Below are 12,810 nucleotides of genomic sequence, written 5' to 3' on the forward strand. Positions count from 1 at the left end.
TAGATCACGTAGAGAGACAATGCTACATATAAAATGACCAATATATACCAAAATACAATGTACTTACATTGCATATGGCAAATGAAATTCATTCACTTAAAAAAAACAAAATCTAGCCAAATGGCTAGCTAGTAATACTTGATTGCACTGAACTTAGGGTTCATTTCATTTTCCTCTTTCTTCTTCAAAGAGGAATGACTTGGAAGCAACTTAACATCTCGTGATCACTACAACAAATTCTAGCATTGTTATTAAGAAAAGTAGGAGGCTATTGATCATGATAATACCATGAAACGGCTCACATATCCATCACAATTAAACAAGAAAAACTAAGATAGAGACTTTTATAGATCATTTGGAGAGATACGATGCTACATATTTCATGACCCAAATCTAGCCATACAAGCTTGTTAGCTAGTAGTAATTAACACTAAAGTTAGGGTTCATCTCCTCTCCACCTTCATATGAGCAATAAGGAAATGGAACAAGACTTGGTGGAGGAGGTGGTAATGAATAACTTAACATCTCCTCACTAGTACAAACGCTAGCATTAGTGTCAACAACACTAGTACCAACATCACCAAAGCAATTAGCTCCAAAACTAAGATTAGTGGGCTCTTGATGATGGTCATGATTAGGGTTAACTATCAAAGCTTCTGCAGCCTGATGAAGCCAAATCTGGGTCTTAAGATACTTAACATAGTTAATTGCCTCCTCTAACATTGACACAGTGTCCATCTTGCTCCCTCCAGGGACCAAGCTCTTCAAAACCCTAAACCGGTCGCTGATCCGATGTCGCCTTTGCCTCGCCGCGACGCTCTGAGGGTCGGTGGAGAGCTTCATAGATGAAGCTGGCCTCTTTGCCGAGCTCCTCCGCTCTTTAGGGTTTTGAGTTAGGGTTTTGGTTGATGAGGAGGAGTTGTTAACTTCAGTCAACAGCCAGGGGCTTTGTTGGCAGCTTTCCATTTGGAGCTCAGCTTGTTAATTAGTTCCGAAAGTAGTGTGTGTTGGATTGAGGAGTTTGGGGAGGAGTTATATAGAGGGATAAAGAGAGAGAGAAAGCGGTCAAGTGTCAGCCGAATTCTAGGGTAGATCATAGGAGTGATATATATACAATAGGGTTAGGGTTAGGGTTAGGGTTTTGATGGAGGGAGGGGAGAAATTAGGGTTTGAAGAGAGAGAGAGAGAGAGAGGAGAGGAGGGTACACTAGTCCTTTTGTCTGCATTCTTTCTGCAATAATACAGATATAATACCCTATGTCTTTTTGAGTTTTCATTCAGCCTGTACGGTTGATACAGATGTAGCTTTAAGATTTTGTGGGAGGATTAATACCCTTCTCTGGTACCGCCCAATATTTAGAGGTGTAACTCTTGTCTTTGAGTTCATTGCGAGTTAGGCCAAGTCATCTAAATATTTGACTTTACTAATGAGCAATCAAAAGTTTCCGTCTTTGCTTGGAAATTGACTTGAAAGGAGTTAAAAAGAGTTCTAATTAATGTAGAAAAGGATATGAACACGTTTAGCAGGATGAGGTGTCAAGAAATGAAATTAACTGATCAAGCTATATAAACCTTAACTAATTCATCCCTATATATATTTACTATTCATAAGATGAGTTGTCGAGCCTTCAAAACAAACATGCAAGTACACGTTGTTAGAATATAAAAATATAAATCCTTAACCTTTATTATAACTTTAGAGTTTTGATATAGTGATAGGATTCTTTGACATGATATCAGAGTAACTCAAATTTTACTACTACTAGTCACTAATTTAATGTCGATTTAAAAAAAATGATACGATGCGGTGGCTGAGTATTCATATTATAGATTTCTGGCAAGTTATGTTTTCAATTTTACAATCCACATGTATAATAGGATCTATTTTGCAAGCTCCTCTAAACTAGGTCAGGACTAATCCCAATTTGGTTTTGAGTAAAAGTATTCTATTTTGCTCTAAAGATCGAGGCACTGTGAGGCATTGAGATAACAGGCAGTGGAATAGTTTGGATATTTTGTAATTCCTCTCTATGGCTCAGATCTCACCACAAGATGCAGTCCTTTGATATACAGCGCAATGAGTCAAATTGGCCTTTCCCCCAAACTTTTAATTTTGGAATTAGCAAACATGCCTTCAGGTTTTGCAAACTCAAGTTCTCAAATTTTTCTTGCACCTCCTCTCATAAAAAAAATGTATAATTGTGTTTCTTTTCACTATAATAACCAATAAACCACATTATAGGAAGGAAAAAAATAATAATATGAGGTGTCGACTTATTTTGCAAAATAAGCTACTAAGAGATACACATGTGATGATGCTCACTTTAGTTGTCGTGGCAAAACTTTTTTGATAGCTCAATTTGTTAAATAAGCATTTCACAACAATCAAACCCTTAAAGAAATCTATTTACTTATAAGTTTCCTTTTATTCTGTTTGGTTGCACATTTTTTGAGAAAACTTTTCTCAAAACATCTGATAATGGCAAATTTGTAATTAAAAGTTTTTCAGAGGTTTCTGTAAATTGTGTTTGGTTCAACAAAATATTTACAGAAATATTTTCTATAAAATATCAAAATCTACCAAATTTTACAAAAATCAATTTCCTCTCAAAATGAGAGGAAATCATTAGAAATCTGACACATACCATATTTAATTAAAAACCTACCAAATCTTGTTATTTTCTATAAAGTTATGAGCTATTTTCTTATTTTGAACCAAACAAGCAAAGTACAAAAAACAAGAAAATTGGTACTTTTTTATTTCTCAAAACTTTTCCTATAATTTTTTTAAGAAATACAAGGAAATCATATTTTAGGTGAAAAACATTTCCTATAATTTTTAGAAATTGAACCAAACACCCCCTAAGAAGAGGGATAAAGCCGTTTATAAGAAACCCCTTATAGAAGTTTTTGTAATGAAATCAGTTCGAAATTTATTGGGATGATTCTTATTAGATTTTCTCTTCTTCGTTTTTCCCCTCCGGAAACCGAAGCAAACATACCCTTATGTATGTTGCCTTCAACAAAATTTTCTATTAAAAAATGGAATTGTAAAGTAACGGAGTCTATTGAAGAAATTCCTGTAGGGGAAAAGGTTGATGTTACTAGTACCAAACATAGGCTGAGAAATCCCTTATCCCGAGATGTACCATACATTGATACTATTATTATATCAAGCCCTCTCTTGCTCTAAGGACATTGGACATTGCATATCAGATCTTGTTTGTTGCCTCGAAAGCGACGAGGTCCTCACATTTTTCCTAGGAAATAAATATGTAAATATGATTCTATGAATATAAGGCTCTGAATAAAAGTGGTTAATAAAAGGGTCAATTTCACAACATTTTCTCCTTAAGTCTGTCTTGATCTAAACTAGTTTAGATCAAGACCTGCTCTCCTCTGATTAAGAACCAAACTAGTTTATAATTAAAATATCGTGATAAAAAGAAATGGTTCAATTTTGAACCGGTTTTTGCCAAATGTACGGGCTTGTTTGGCAACTCCTCCGTTAATTTCGATAAGGGCATTAACTCAGATATGTGCTCGGTCAAAACTTGCACTAGATTAAACTAGTTCTTTTTAGTTTAAAAAGAGACTTTTATCTAGGTTATTTTCGGACCACCTCTATCTTGGTTCAATCCTATCCTGGTTAAGGTCTTAACCAAATTAGTGTGAAGTTGCCAAACACACCCTAATAACTATTACACCGAACTCCAAAGTTGTGGTGAGAATTGATAGTTATAACTTTATTTTAATTCTAACACTAACTCATTGACTAGTTTAGTTAGATCAAATATTAAGACCAATTTAGTAATCGTTCTTATGAGGAATACGCCGCCGCTATATAAATAATAACTAAAAATGATGTTTTCAAAACATGTTTGAAAAAAAACACCATGACATAGTGTTTTTCCTAAAAAAACACTATAATAAAATCACTTTGATTACTAAATACACCCTTTGTAAGTTTGTGAGTTGCCAAATAAGTATGTTAACAAGTTTTATTTAATAGGATCTGAGATTGTAAATGTGCAAGTTTGTTATCGAATTCTTATTATCAATAATCAATTCGGTTACCATAAATATTCATCATAGTTTTATAGTTTTATAATAGGAGTTTTAAAATGATATTAAAAAACTCATATATATATATATATATATATATATATATATATAATAGTAAATAATATATATATAGGGCGACATTTGCTATGGGGTCGTACGTTGGACGGATATTATATAAGTATATATATATATAATCCGCTGACAACACGGCTGTTTCCAAGCCGGACTTTCTGGCAAAAAATCTTGACGGGAAGCTTCAAATTATAATTGATCTTAATTTTCACGGCAACTTTAGAGTTTGAAAAACTTTATTTAGAAATCAAATACTGTAGTTTTTTAATTGATTTTATTGTTGGATTTAAATCTAATTAAATCTACTTGTGGGCACATATGATTAATCATTGTGTATTGATATCTTTAAAGATAACTCACTTAAAGGGAATAAATTTGGGTTAATGGGTATTTAAATAAATCATGGGCTAAATGTGTAGATACCAGGTTTTAATTATAATTTGATGAGTGGCCAAATTATAAATGTACAACACCTATATATATGGGGTTATGGTCCCTAATCTAGGGTTAACACACCCTCTACTCTCTTATCCCCATATCTAAAGGAGAAACTTTAAGATTAGAAGATCATCAAAAACCCTATCTCAGATCCATGAAATGGATTCAGGTATAGCTTCCGCTCTTGTTGTTTAATCTCTATGATTTAATCACGATTAAGTCAAACATTTATTAGAGCATCTCCAACAGCTTCTCCATCTTCTTGAAATACTCAAATTTGGAGAATATAGAGCTTTTTTTTGGTCCAACAGATTCCCCATCCCATTCCCCAAAATAGAGAAGGAGGAGAAAAAATAGGGAGCCTTCCCAAATCTGCAGCATTCTCCAAATTTTTGGGAAGAGCTTTATTATTGTAATAAATGCGATTTTTCAAAATGAGGAAGCTGTTGGAGTTGGAGTAAAAATAATTTGGAGAATATGACATTTGTTTCTCCATTTTGGAGAAAATTTTGGGAAAGCTGTTGGAGATGCTCTTAGTGTTATTAAGGATGGATTCTTGAACTTGTTTTACTTCCGTATGTTGGTGACACTTGTAATGATGCATTAATTATAGCAACTAGTGCGAGGTGAGAATACCTGTCATTAGGAGAGGAAGAGGATAGAAGAAGGAAATGAGAGAAGAAAGAGGCAGAGGACGGTTGGATTGATAACATCACACCACGGTACAAAACAAAAGAATACTCGGCCCTCTGTTTGATTTTGACGGGAGAAGAGAAGAAAGAAGGAAGGAAGAGATCAGAGTTGGTGATGACGACTGAAAGATGTAACACCCTTGATTGGATTTTGGCTGCTGCAGCTTTCTCTCCCCTCTCTCTCTCTCTCTCTCTCTCTCGCTAGAGAGAGAGAGAGAGAGAGACTCTCTCTCGCTAGAGAGAGAGAGAGAGAGAGATTAATGGGAGTGAAGGAGTTGTCAAATTGCTATATCAGACGAAGCATGGCGTAAGATTTGAGTTACTGTTGGGGCAATCGCACGTGCATACGCTATCTATGGGAAGTTGTTGTCACACGTGTCGTTTCAATTGAGAGCTTTTTGGCTATAGTGGAATTTGATTGCCAATGCTGAGAGTTTACGTGCAAGTTATACTCATTTGTAGCTCACCAAATTGTTCGCCGAGAGACGATACGAGATCGAATACAAATATAGTACCCAGGCCTATTTGGTAAATCGATAAAGCTGGGCTAGGTTGAAATCTAATCTAATTTTGACTAAAGCTGACTCAACTTATTTTAGTTTATTTTTCAGCCTTTTAATCATGTTATAATCGAACCACCCTGTCTGGCTTTCATTTCAATCGTGTTGGTAAACAAACCCTAAGAACAATAATCCTTTCACAACCAAAAGTGATTCATGTTTATTTGTTTAGAGCGCTTAAAAGAGGGCGAGCTTAGCAACTCTTTAAAATTAGATGTAGATTGATCATAATCTGATTAAAGATTGTTCTATGTCTGGTAAAAAATGAACTAGCATTGACATGATTATTCGGTGTAAAATTTAGCTCTAAAACTAGTTTTATCTGTTCCGAACATGCCTCTCATCTCAAAGATATTTGTAGTCCGATTAGGCTAACCAAATCCAGGTCAATCCTGACCTGATTTTAAAGGCTAGCTTGTTAAACGCACCCTAAATCTCAAAATGTCCACCTTCTTTTGCAACAATCCAAATTCCAACCCTTCAAATTGAAAAGATGTAACATCGTTCACAAGAAAAGTGTGATGACAAGATTTGCGCTCTATGAGGTTAACATAATAAACTGGAAAATTGGCTTGGATTAAGTTATAAGCGTCTTGTGCATGTGAATTGTGACAAGTACTTAAAATGAAGTGGGTATTGTTTTTATCAGAACTGCTTACATGCGAGCGGGAGGTTCTGACCGACCATGTGCTAAACATGGGGGCTAATGACACCCCTCCCCCAACCCCCAAGTTAGTGGGCATGCTGATGGTATTGAGGGGACGCGTTGTCCAACGAATTGCTATCAGCAAATATTAAAAAAAAAAATTCTAATAGGGGAGGTAAAAGAAACCCATCAACAAATTAGGAGAAACTCTAAAGCAAAGCTGTCGCAACGCTTGATTTGTGATGAGAAGATCATAGTATCATCACTGGCACAGATCTATCCTTAAAAAAAAAAAAAACTTGGATGGTCATAATTTATTCAATATATATTTAATTATAGCGTCTTCTTTTTAAATTTTTATAAATGACCTTGTCTACTATTTGCCTATCGGTCAGAGATTCGTGTATAGGTCTCGGCCTTTTGAGGGGGGTTTACATGGAGCACGAAGGGGATGCTAGTGTTGTCCTTGGAAGATATGCTCTTTAAATTCTGTCTACTATTGAGCTACCATCTCTCATTCTTTTATTCATTCAAATCCAACGAACATGCTGTAGCCATTTCTCTTTGCTATCTTTCATTTTTTGCTATTTCAGTCAAAGGGAACAGTGTTCTATTCCCTCCCTTGTCAAGCAGTGGTCATGCCAAAGCTGATACAAAAAATATATATATAAAGGTGATCGATGCCAGTACATTAATTCCCCCCTCTTTTGAATGGTGTTATTGTATTAATTCCCATCCTCTGTTAATAGGAAAGAAGAACCTACTAAGAAAATATTGTTGATCAAGTTTAATTATATGCTTGGATCATAATAAGGTTAGGTACGTTCGGATGCCCAGGGGTATCTTGTGATTAAAAGAGTGATCATGGAGTCAGCGTATCTTTGTCGGTACGTAATCTTAGATCGACTGATGTAATTGTTTAAGTGACCCTATGATCTCTTGAACACGTTGATTTTTGCTGATTGAAGTTTTTTTGTTTAATGTTAGGGTTAGGATTTTGGTTGGGTTTAGGAGTAGGGTTGAGATTGGGATTAAGGTTATAGTACTTAGTAAAAGTAAAGTTTTATTGTTGTAATCCTAACCCGAACTCTGATGGTCAGTAGTTTTTTTAATATAGCCCATCATAACTCTAATTTTGCGATGATCTAATACAAATCCTAACTAACACCCAAAAAGAAGTCTAAATTGGGATTAAAAAAATTGTTAATTTGTCGACAGATTTTACGGTCACTCGTGTAATTACAATCAATAATCTCAGGTAGGCCTGTCCATTTGGGCCCGGGCTCGGCCCGGTGTTCGGACCGGTACCCGCACAAGGGCCCAAGCCTAGCCGGGCCCGAGCGACTGCCTGGAAATTCGGGCCTATCCGGGCTCCAGGCCACCATGCCCATGCCGCTTTGCCCGTGCTCGCACCGGACCCGGCCTGGCCCAGCAAGCAAAAAAGGACTGGAGCCTCGGGTGGGCTCCTGCGATCACGAGCCTGCCGACTCGGCCGGGGCAAACCAGGCGTTCCGCTGTGCCTGAAACGGGTGCCGGCCGAGCCTGTCGGTTTCATCACACGGTCACGACAGACCAACCAACCTCTGTGTCGGCCGCGGAGAGTAGTCGATCTCTGGGCGAGTGGGCGGGCAGACCAACCTGCATCCCGCCGCCGCACTCCCCACAATGGTCACGAATTTGATCGTTGGCCGGACAGCCAGCCCCGAGACGGTACGACGACCTTTTTTACGCTTTTGACCAAAATACCCCCGAAAACGGTAAAAAAGGGCAATGAGGGTAATTTTGTCATTTGGCTAGGGGACTGCCTTTATAAATAAAGGGAGTTTTTATTTATTTTTCTCATCCAAAACTCATCTACTTCTCTCTAATACTCTTTAATACTTTTTTATTCCCGCTTTTGCTCTCTAATTCTTCAATCAAATGGCTTCCTCCTCTGATTATGAAAGGCAAATCTCAACTCCCGATGTTGAAATGAGTCCTAATATTCCTACTACACGAGCTACATTTACTCCTCCTACCGATGTTGATCACGGATCTGGTGGCGATGATTCTGCACCTAGAGCTCCTAAAAGGCCAAGATCCGATGTGTGGAACTTCTTCGAGAATATAGAAGTTACCAGGGATTAACACGGTAGGCTTCTCATCCAAAAGGCTAAGTGTGCGTTGTGCGGCCATATTTTCCAAGCTCATCATAAAAAGCGGCACCAACCATCTCAAAACGTCATTTAGAAACGCACAACAGAGGTCAAATAATGCCTTAAGGTGATATCCAACAATCTTTATTCTCACAATCCTCATCCTCTAGTAGTCTCGATAGTTGGAACTATGACGCGATTAAATCAAGGAAATGCGTCATCAGTTTTATTATTCTTAAAAACATTCCTTTTAAATTAGTAGAAGATGATGAGGTTGAAGATATGATTACAGATGATTTTTATCCCACATTTAAAAAAATTTCTCGTCAATCTTGTCAACGTGATATTTTGAAATATTATCACAAGGAACAAGTAAAAATACTTTTTTATTTTTAAAATTTAAACTGTAACTTTTCTTTAACTTTTGATATTTGTACATTTAATCTAGAGCGCAAACTAATCCACTATAATATTAGACCCCGTTTGGCAAAGGGTTAAGGAAGAGGAGTTAAATAAAAGGGTTAATGTACTTAGTCCATTCGGTAATCTGAAGGGCTAAATTATTAACCCGTTAAAATAAGTTTTATTTTAGTCCTTGTGAACATTTTTAGTATTTGAGAATAACAATGATTTTAACTATTTTCTTTATAATTAGAAGGGTTAACTCTTAATCCTTCCAAATAAGAGTATTAGTAAACCCCTCATTTTAATCCCTCTAGAAGGATTAGCTTAACCCTTCTATATTTTTTATGTGTGGTAAATTATATAGGCTTAACTCACTTTAACCCTTAGTATAGTTTTTTTATGTTTGGCGGGCTAAGAAAGGGTTAAGTCTCCTTAACCCCTCACTTCACCCTTTGCCAAACGGTACCCAAGTGATTAGCGTGATTTTGGGTGGTGAAGGATTGGGCCAATTGGCCCACTTGTGGAGCACAGTCTGACGCTCCAACATTCACATGCATAACGAGGCCTCCCCTCGTTGCACGTACCTAAACGCACTCCGGCAATTACGCCCACCGAGAGCAAATCCCATAACAATCAAATAAGTTTTCAGCCCATATAAGGCCCACATCACACCAGCCTCGCCACCCCACCACCAGATTCCAAACCCCAGCCCGCCATCCCTGTCCCTCCGCTCCCCAAACGCCACCTGTCCTACCCTCCGCCACGTGCCGCTCCCCCACACCTAACCCTCACCACCCGCCACGTGCCGCCTCCCGCCGCCCTCCCACGATACTTAAACCCTCCATGCCGGACTCCCCTCGGCCTCAAAAACCAAGCAAGACTCGCTCACGGATCGAACTAAAAAATGGCTCAGGAGACGACGACGACGACGCCTGGGAGGCTCACCTCCCCTCAATATCCGACACGAGGGCCGCCTCCCCCGGAAATAGCACCGGCGACGGGCAGGGCCCAGAAGATACATTCTCCCCTCCGCTCTGGAGTGGCACAACGTGGCCGGAGGAAAGCCAAGTCCGATGGCCGTGGTGTTGCAGGACATCCGACGCCCCGGACCCGAGGGGCCCGTCGTGCCGTGGACTACCACTGGGTGGTGGTGAAGATACCGCGCCGTCGGTGAGGGGGCTCCCGCGAGGGGTTCCTCGGAAGGGAGGGGGAGGTGGGGGAAGTACGGGGGGTCAAGAGGGGTGAACGATCACAAGGTGCCCCGGGTGGCGAGGCTCGAAGGCGGCCGTCGTCGGGGCATCGGTTTCAGTTCAAGCTTTACGCGCTCGACGACCTTGTTCATCTTGGCAACAAGGCAAGGGGTTTTTTTTTTTTAATTTTTTATTTTTATTAGTCTTTTGATCATATGCATGATTGAGTCCTAATCATCCAAAGTTAAGGGGGTGGATTAATTTTACGATATTTATCTAAATAGGTGACCAAGGATAAGCTCATGGACGCGATTGAAGGGCATGTTCTTGCAGAATCCGAACTGATCGCGATCTTCTGAGGCGCCGGGCTCCCTCCCTTCGGTTCTCCTCCGTGGCGGAGCTTTCTAGTCTCGTTTAATTGCTTATCTTGTTCTTAAGTCCTTAGTTTTTCTTTCTCTTGTTACTCAGTCCACAGTGTTGCTTCTCTCTTGTTCTTGGTCGTTAGTTTTCTTCCACTTTTACCTGGTCGCCATCTTTGAGAGGATCACGAGCTTCATGTTGTATGTTCCTCAAAGATGGATCTTGTCTGTAGACTAACTTATTCCTGCAGTTTGAGCTCAAAAGTTTTGAAGGTAGACCCGCTATGGTATCGCTCAGTAATTATTCATTTTGACATGTAGGCCGCCGGGTGAAATTTTTGTCTCTCTTTTACAGCGAAGGGTGATATTCAGGGGATCTATCTGCAGGGAATTATAAGTTTAGAGGTTTATGTTCAATTAGCCCTCTAATCTGAATTATAATCTGTGATTGGATTAGGAGCATGCTTGACAGTAACCCAAGACGACAAACTAATTTATGTTATTGATTTGCTAACCCACATCGTCCAAGGTGCAGTGGTAAACTTGTGCGCACTGTTGACTACCAACTACAATGATTTAGGTCCAATAGTTTACCTCCCTTTATTTTTAAACCCAAGTAGTATTAGTTGTATCTCTAAGCCCAATTTTAAACCCAAGTAGTATTAGTTGTATCTCTAAGCCCAAATTTCTTTTTGTATTTGTCTTTAAACCCAATTTTCTTATATAGGGGGACCCACATATTCTCTAAGCCCAAATTTCTTTTTGTATTTGTCTTTAAACCCAATTTTCTTATATAGGGGGACCCACATATGAGAGTATTATATTTTGAAATTAGGTTTAAAGATAAATACAAAAAGAAATTTGGGCTTAGAGATACAACTCATACTACTTGGGTTTAAAAATAAAGGGAGGTAAACTATTGGACCTAAAGACAAAAAGCCCTAAAAAAAATGTATATATTGAATGAAAGATAAATAATTAAAACAACAACAGAGTTGACCAAATAAGCGGGCGTTCATACCAATCATACAAATTTTGATAAAGCATATCACTATTGCAAAAAATCCACCATCAATGAAACACACAGGAGTATTTTCAAGCGTGACAAAAATACAACCAAATACCACTAAGTACAACTATAGAGAAGAAGGGCACCCACACGCTTGTGCAGCAAAAAAAACATAATCACCACCGCACGCACGCATGCCTGCCCTGACCCCAAAACAGAACACATTCTTAAGTAAACTCACGTTAACAGACTCATGTGAGAATACGAAGCAAATTGATAATAATTGCTAAAACCATTGATTCTTCAGGCCTTATCTGCTGAGGTTGGCTCCTCCGCCTTCGCTTCTGTCTTCGGCTTTTCTGCTTCTGTTGCTGCTGCATCCTCCGGAGCCTCACCCTCGGTTTTACTTGGCTCCTCGGTTTTACTTTCGCCCACGCTCAATTTCTCCAGTAACCCAGCAGCTGAAGTAGCATCTTTGTTCTCCTTCTCTTCAACTTTACCCATGGATTCAGCAACACTTTCAACAGTAGTCATAAACAGCCTATTGTCTGAGGACAAACACAATAGTCAGCAAACCATATGATAATCGACTGTAGAAAGACGAAAGGAAGCAACAAAAGAATACTAAACATGGTACCGGGGGTCTATGTGCACATCCATGCTATCGACTCTTATTCTACTCTCTAAAAGAATTGAAAATCTATCACAACGTACAAAACAGAATACAATGCATCGCTGGGAATGACACAGCGGAACAACTTATGCAGGCTCATTTCCTTTCAAACACCAACACTTAACTTTTTGATTTTGTAAGTATCCAATCCGCACTTTATACAAACATCCTAACACTGGGTGTCTTAGCTTTTTGATTTTGTAAGTATCCAATCCGCACTTTATACAAACATCCTAACACTGGGTGCTTTAGACAACTCTAGAAGTAAATGCACCCCTTTCTAAATGACGAGAAATCACCTAACAATGATCTCCACCCCCAACAACCAATAACAGTGATCTACTCGCTGCTCCAGACTTCAGTTTGTCCAGGGCAACCAATTCACACGCTTTTGTCTCGACCCAGCATGTGTGTCAAGGTCTTAATAGGATCTTCAGATATGTATCTAATTTCAAAGGTTCTTAGGCTCAAAATTCCAGTTTCCAGTTCAAAATGCAGTACATCAAGATATGTCTATGTCACAGGGCAGTAAAGCCCAGGAGAACTTCTCAAGGAAAGAGAGAGCT

General features: G+C 38.8%; 2 protein-coding genes and 1 pseudogene across 2 annotated transcripts; 1 reads left to right on the forward strand and 2 right to left on the reverse strand.

Annotated features, from left to right (window-relative positions):
* On the reverse strand, positions 377-982 carry LOC109822744 (transcription factor bHLH140-like). Its single transcript, XM_020388991.1, has one exon. It carries the CDS (start codon positions 964-966, stop codon positions 415-417), a length of 552 nt encoding a protein of 183 aa, XP_020244580.1. The 5' UTR covers positions 967-982; the 3' UTR covers positions 377-414.
* LOC109821902 (UPF0098 protein CPn_0877/CP_0992/CPj0877/CpB0906) lies at positions 8,394-10,840 on the forward strand. The gene is given in 4 exon segments (XM_020388059.1): positions 8,394-8,585; positions 10,054-10,152; positions 10,155-10,367; positions 10,488-10,840. Coding segments are annotated over 4 exon segments (579 nt in total). The 3' UTR covers positions 10,563-10,840.
* Positions 11,810-12,810, reverse strand: part of LOC109819759 — a 3,320-nt pseudogene continuing 2,319 nt past the window's right edge.

Source organism: Asparagus officinalis, chromosome 8 (assembly GCF_001876935.1).
Source record: "Asparagus officinalis chromosome 8, Aspof.V1, whole genome shotgun sequence".
Taxonomy (NCBI): domain Eukaryota; kingdom Viridiplantae; phylum Streptophyta; class Magnoliopsida; order Asparagales; family Asparagaceae; genus Asparagus; species Asparagus officinalis.

Excerpts from the sequence above, each read along its gene's own strand:
- LOC109822744 (XM_020388991.1), bottom strand. The coding sequence starts at position 966 with ATGGAAAGCTGCCAACAAAGCCCCTGGCTGTTGACTGAAGTTAACAAC.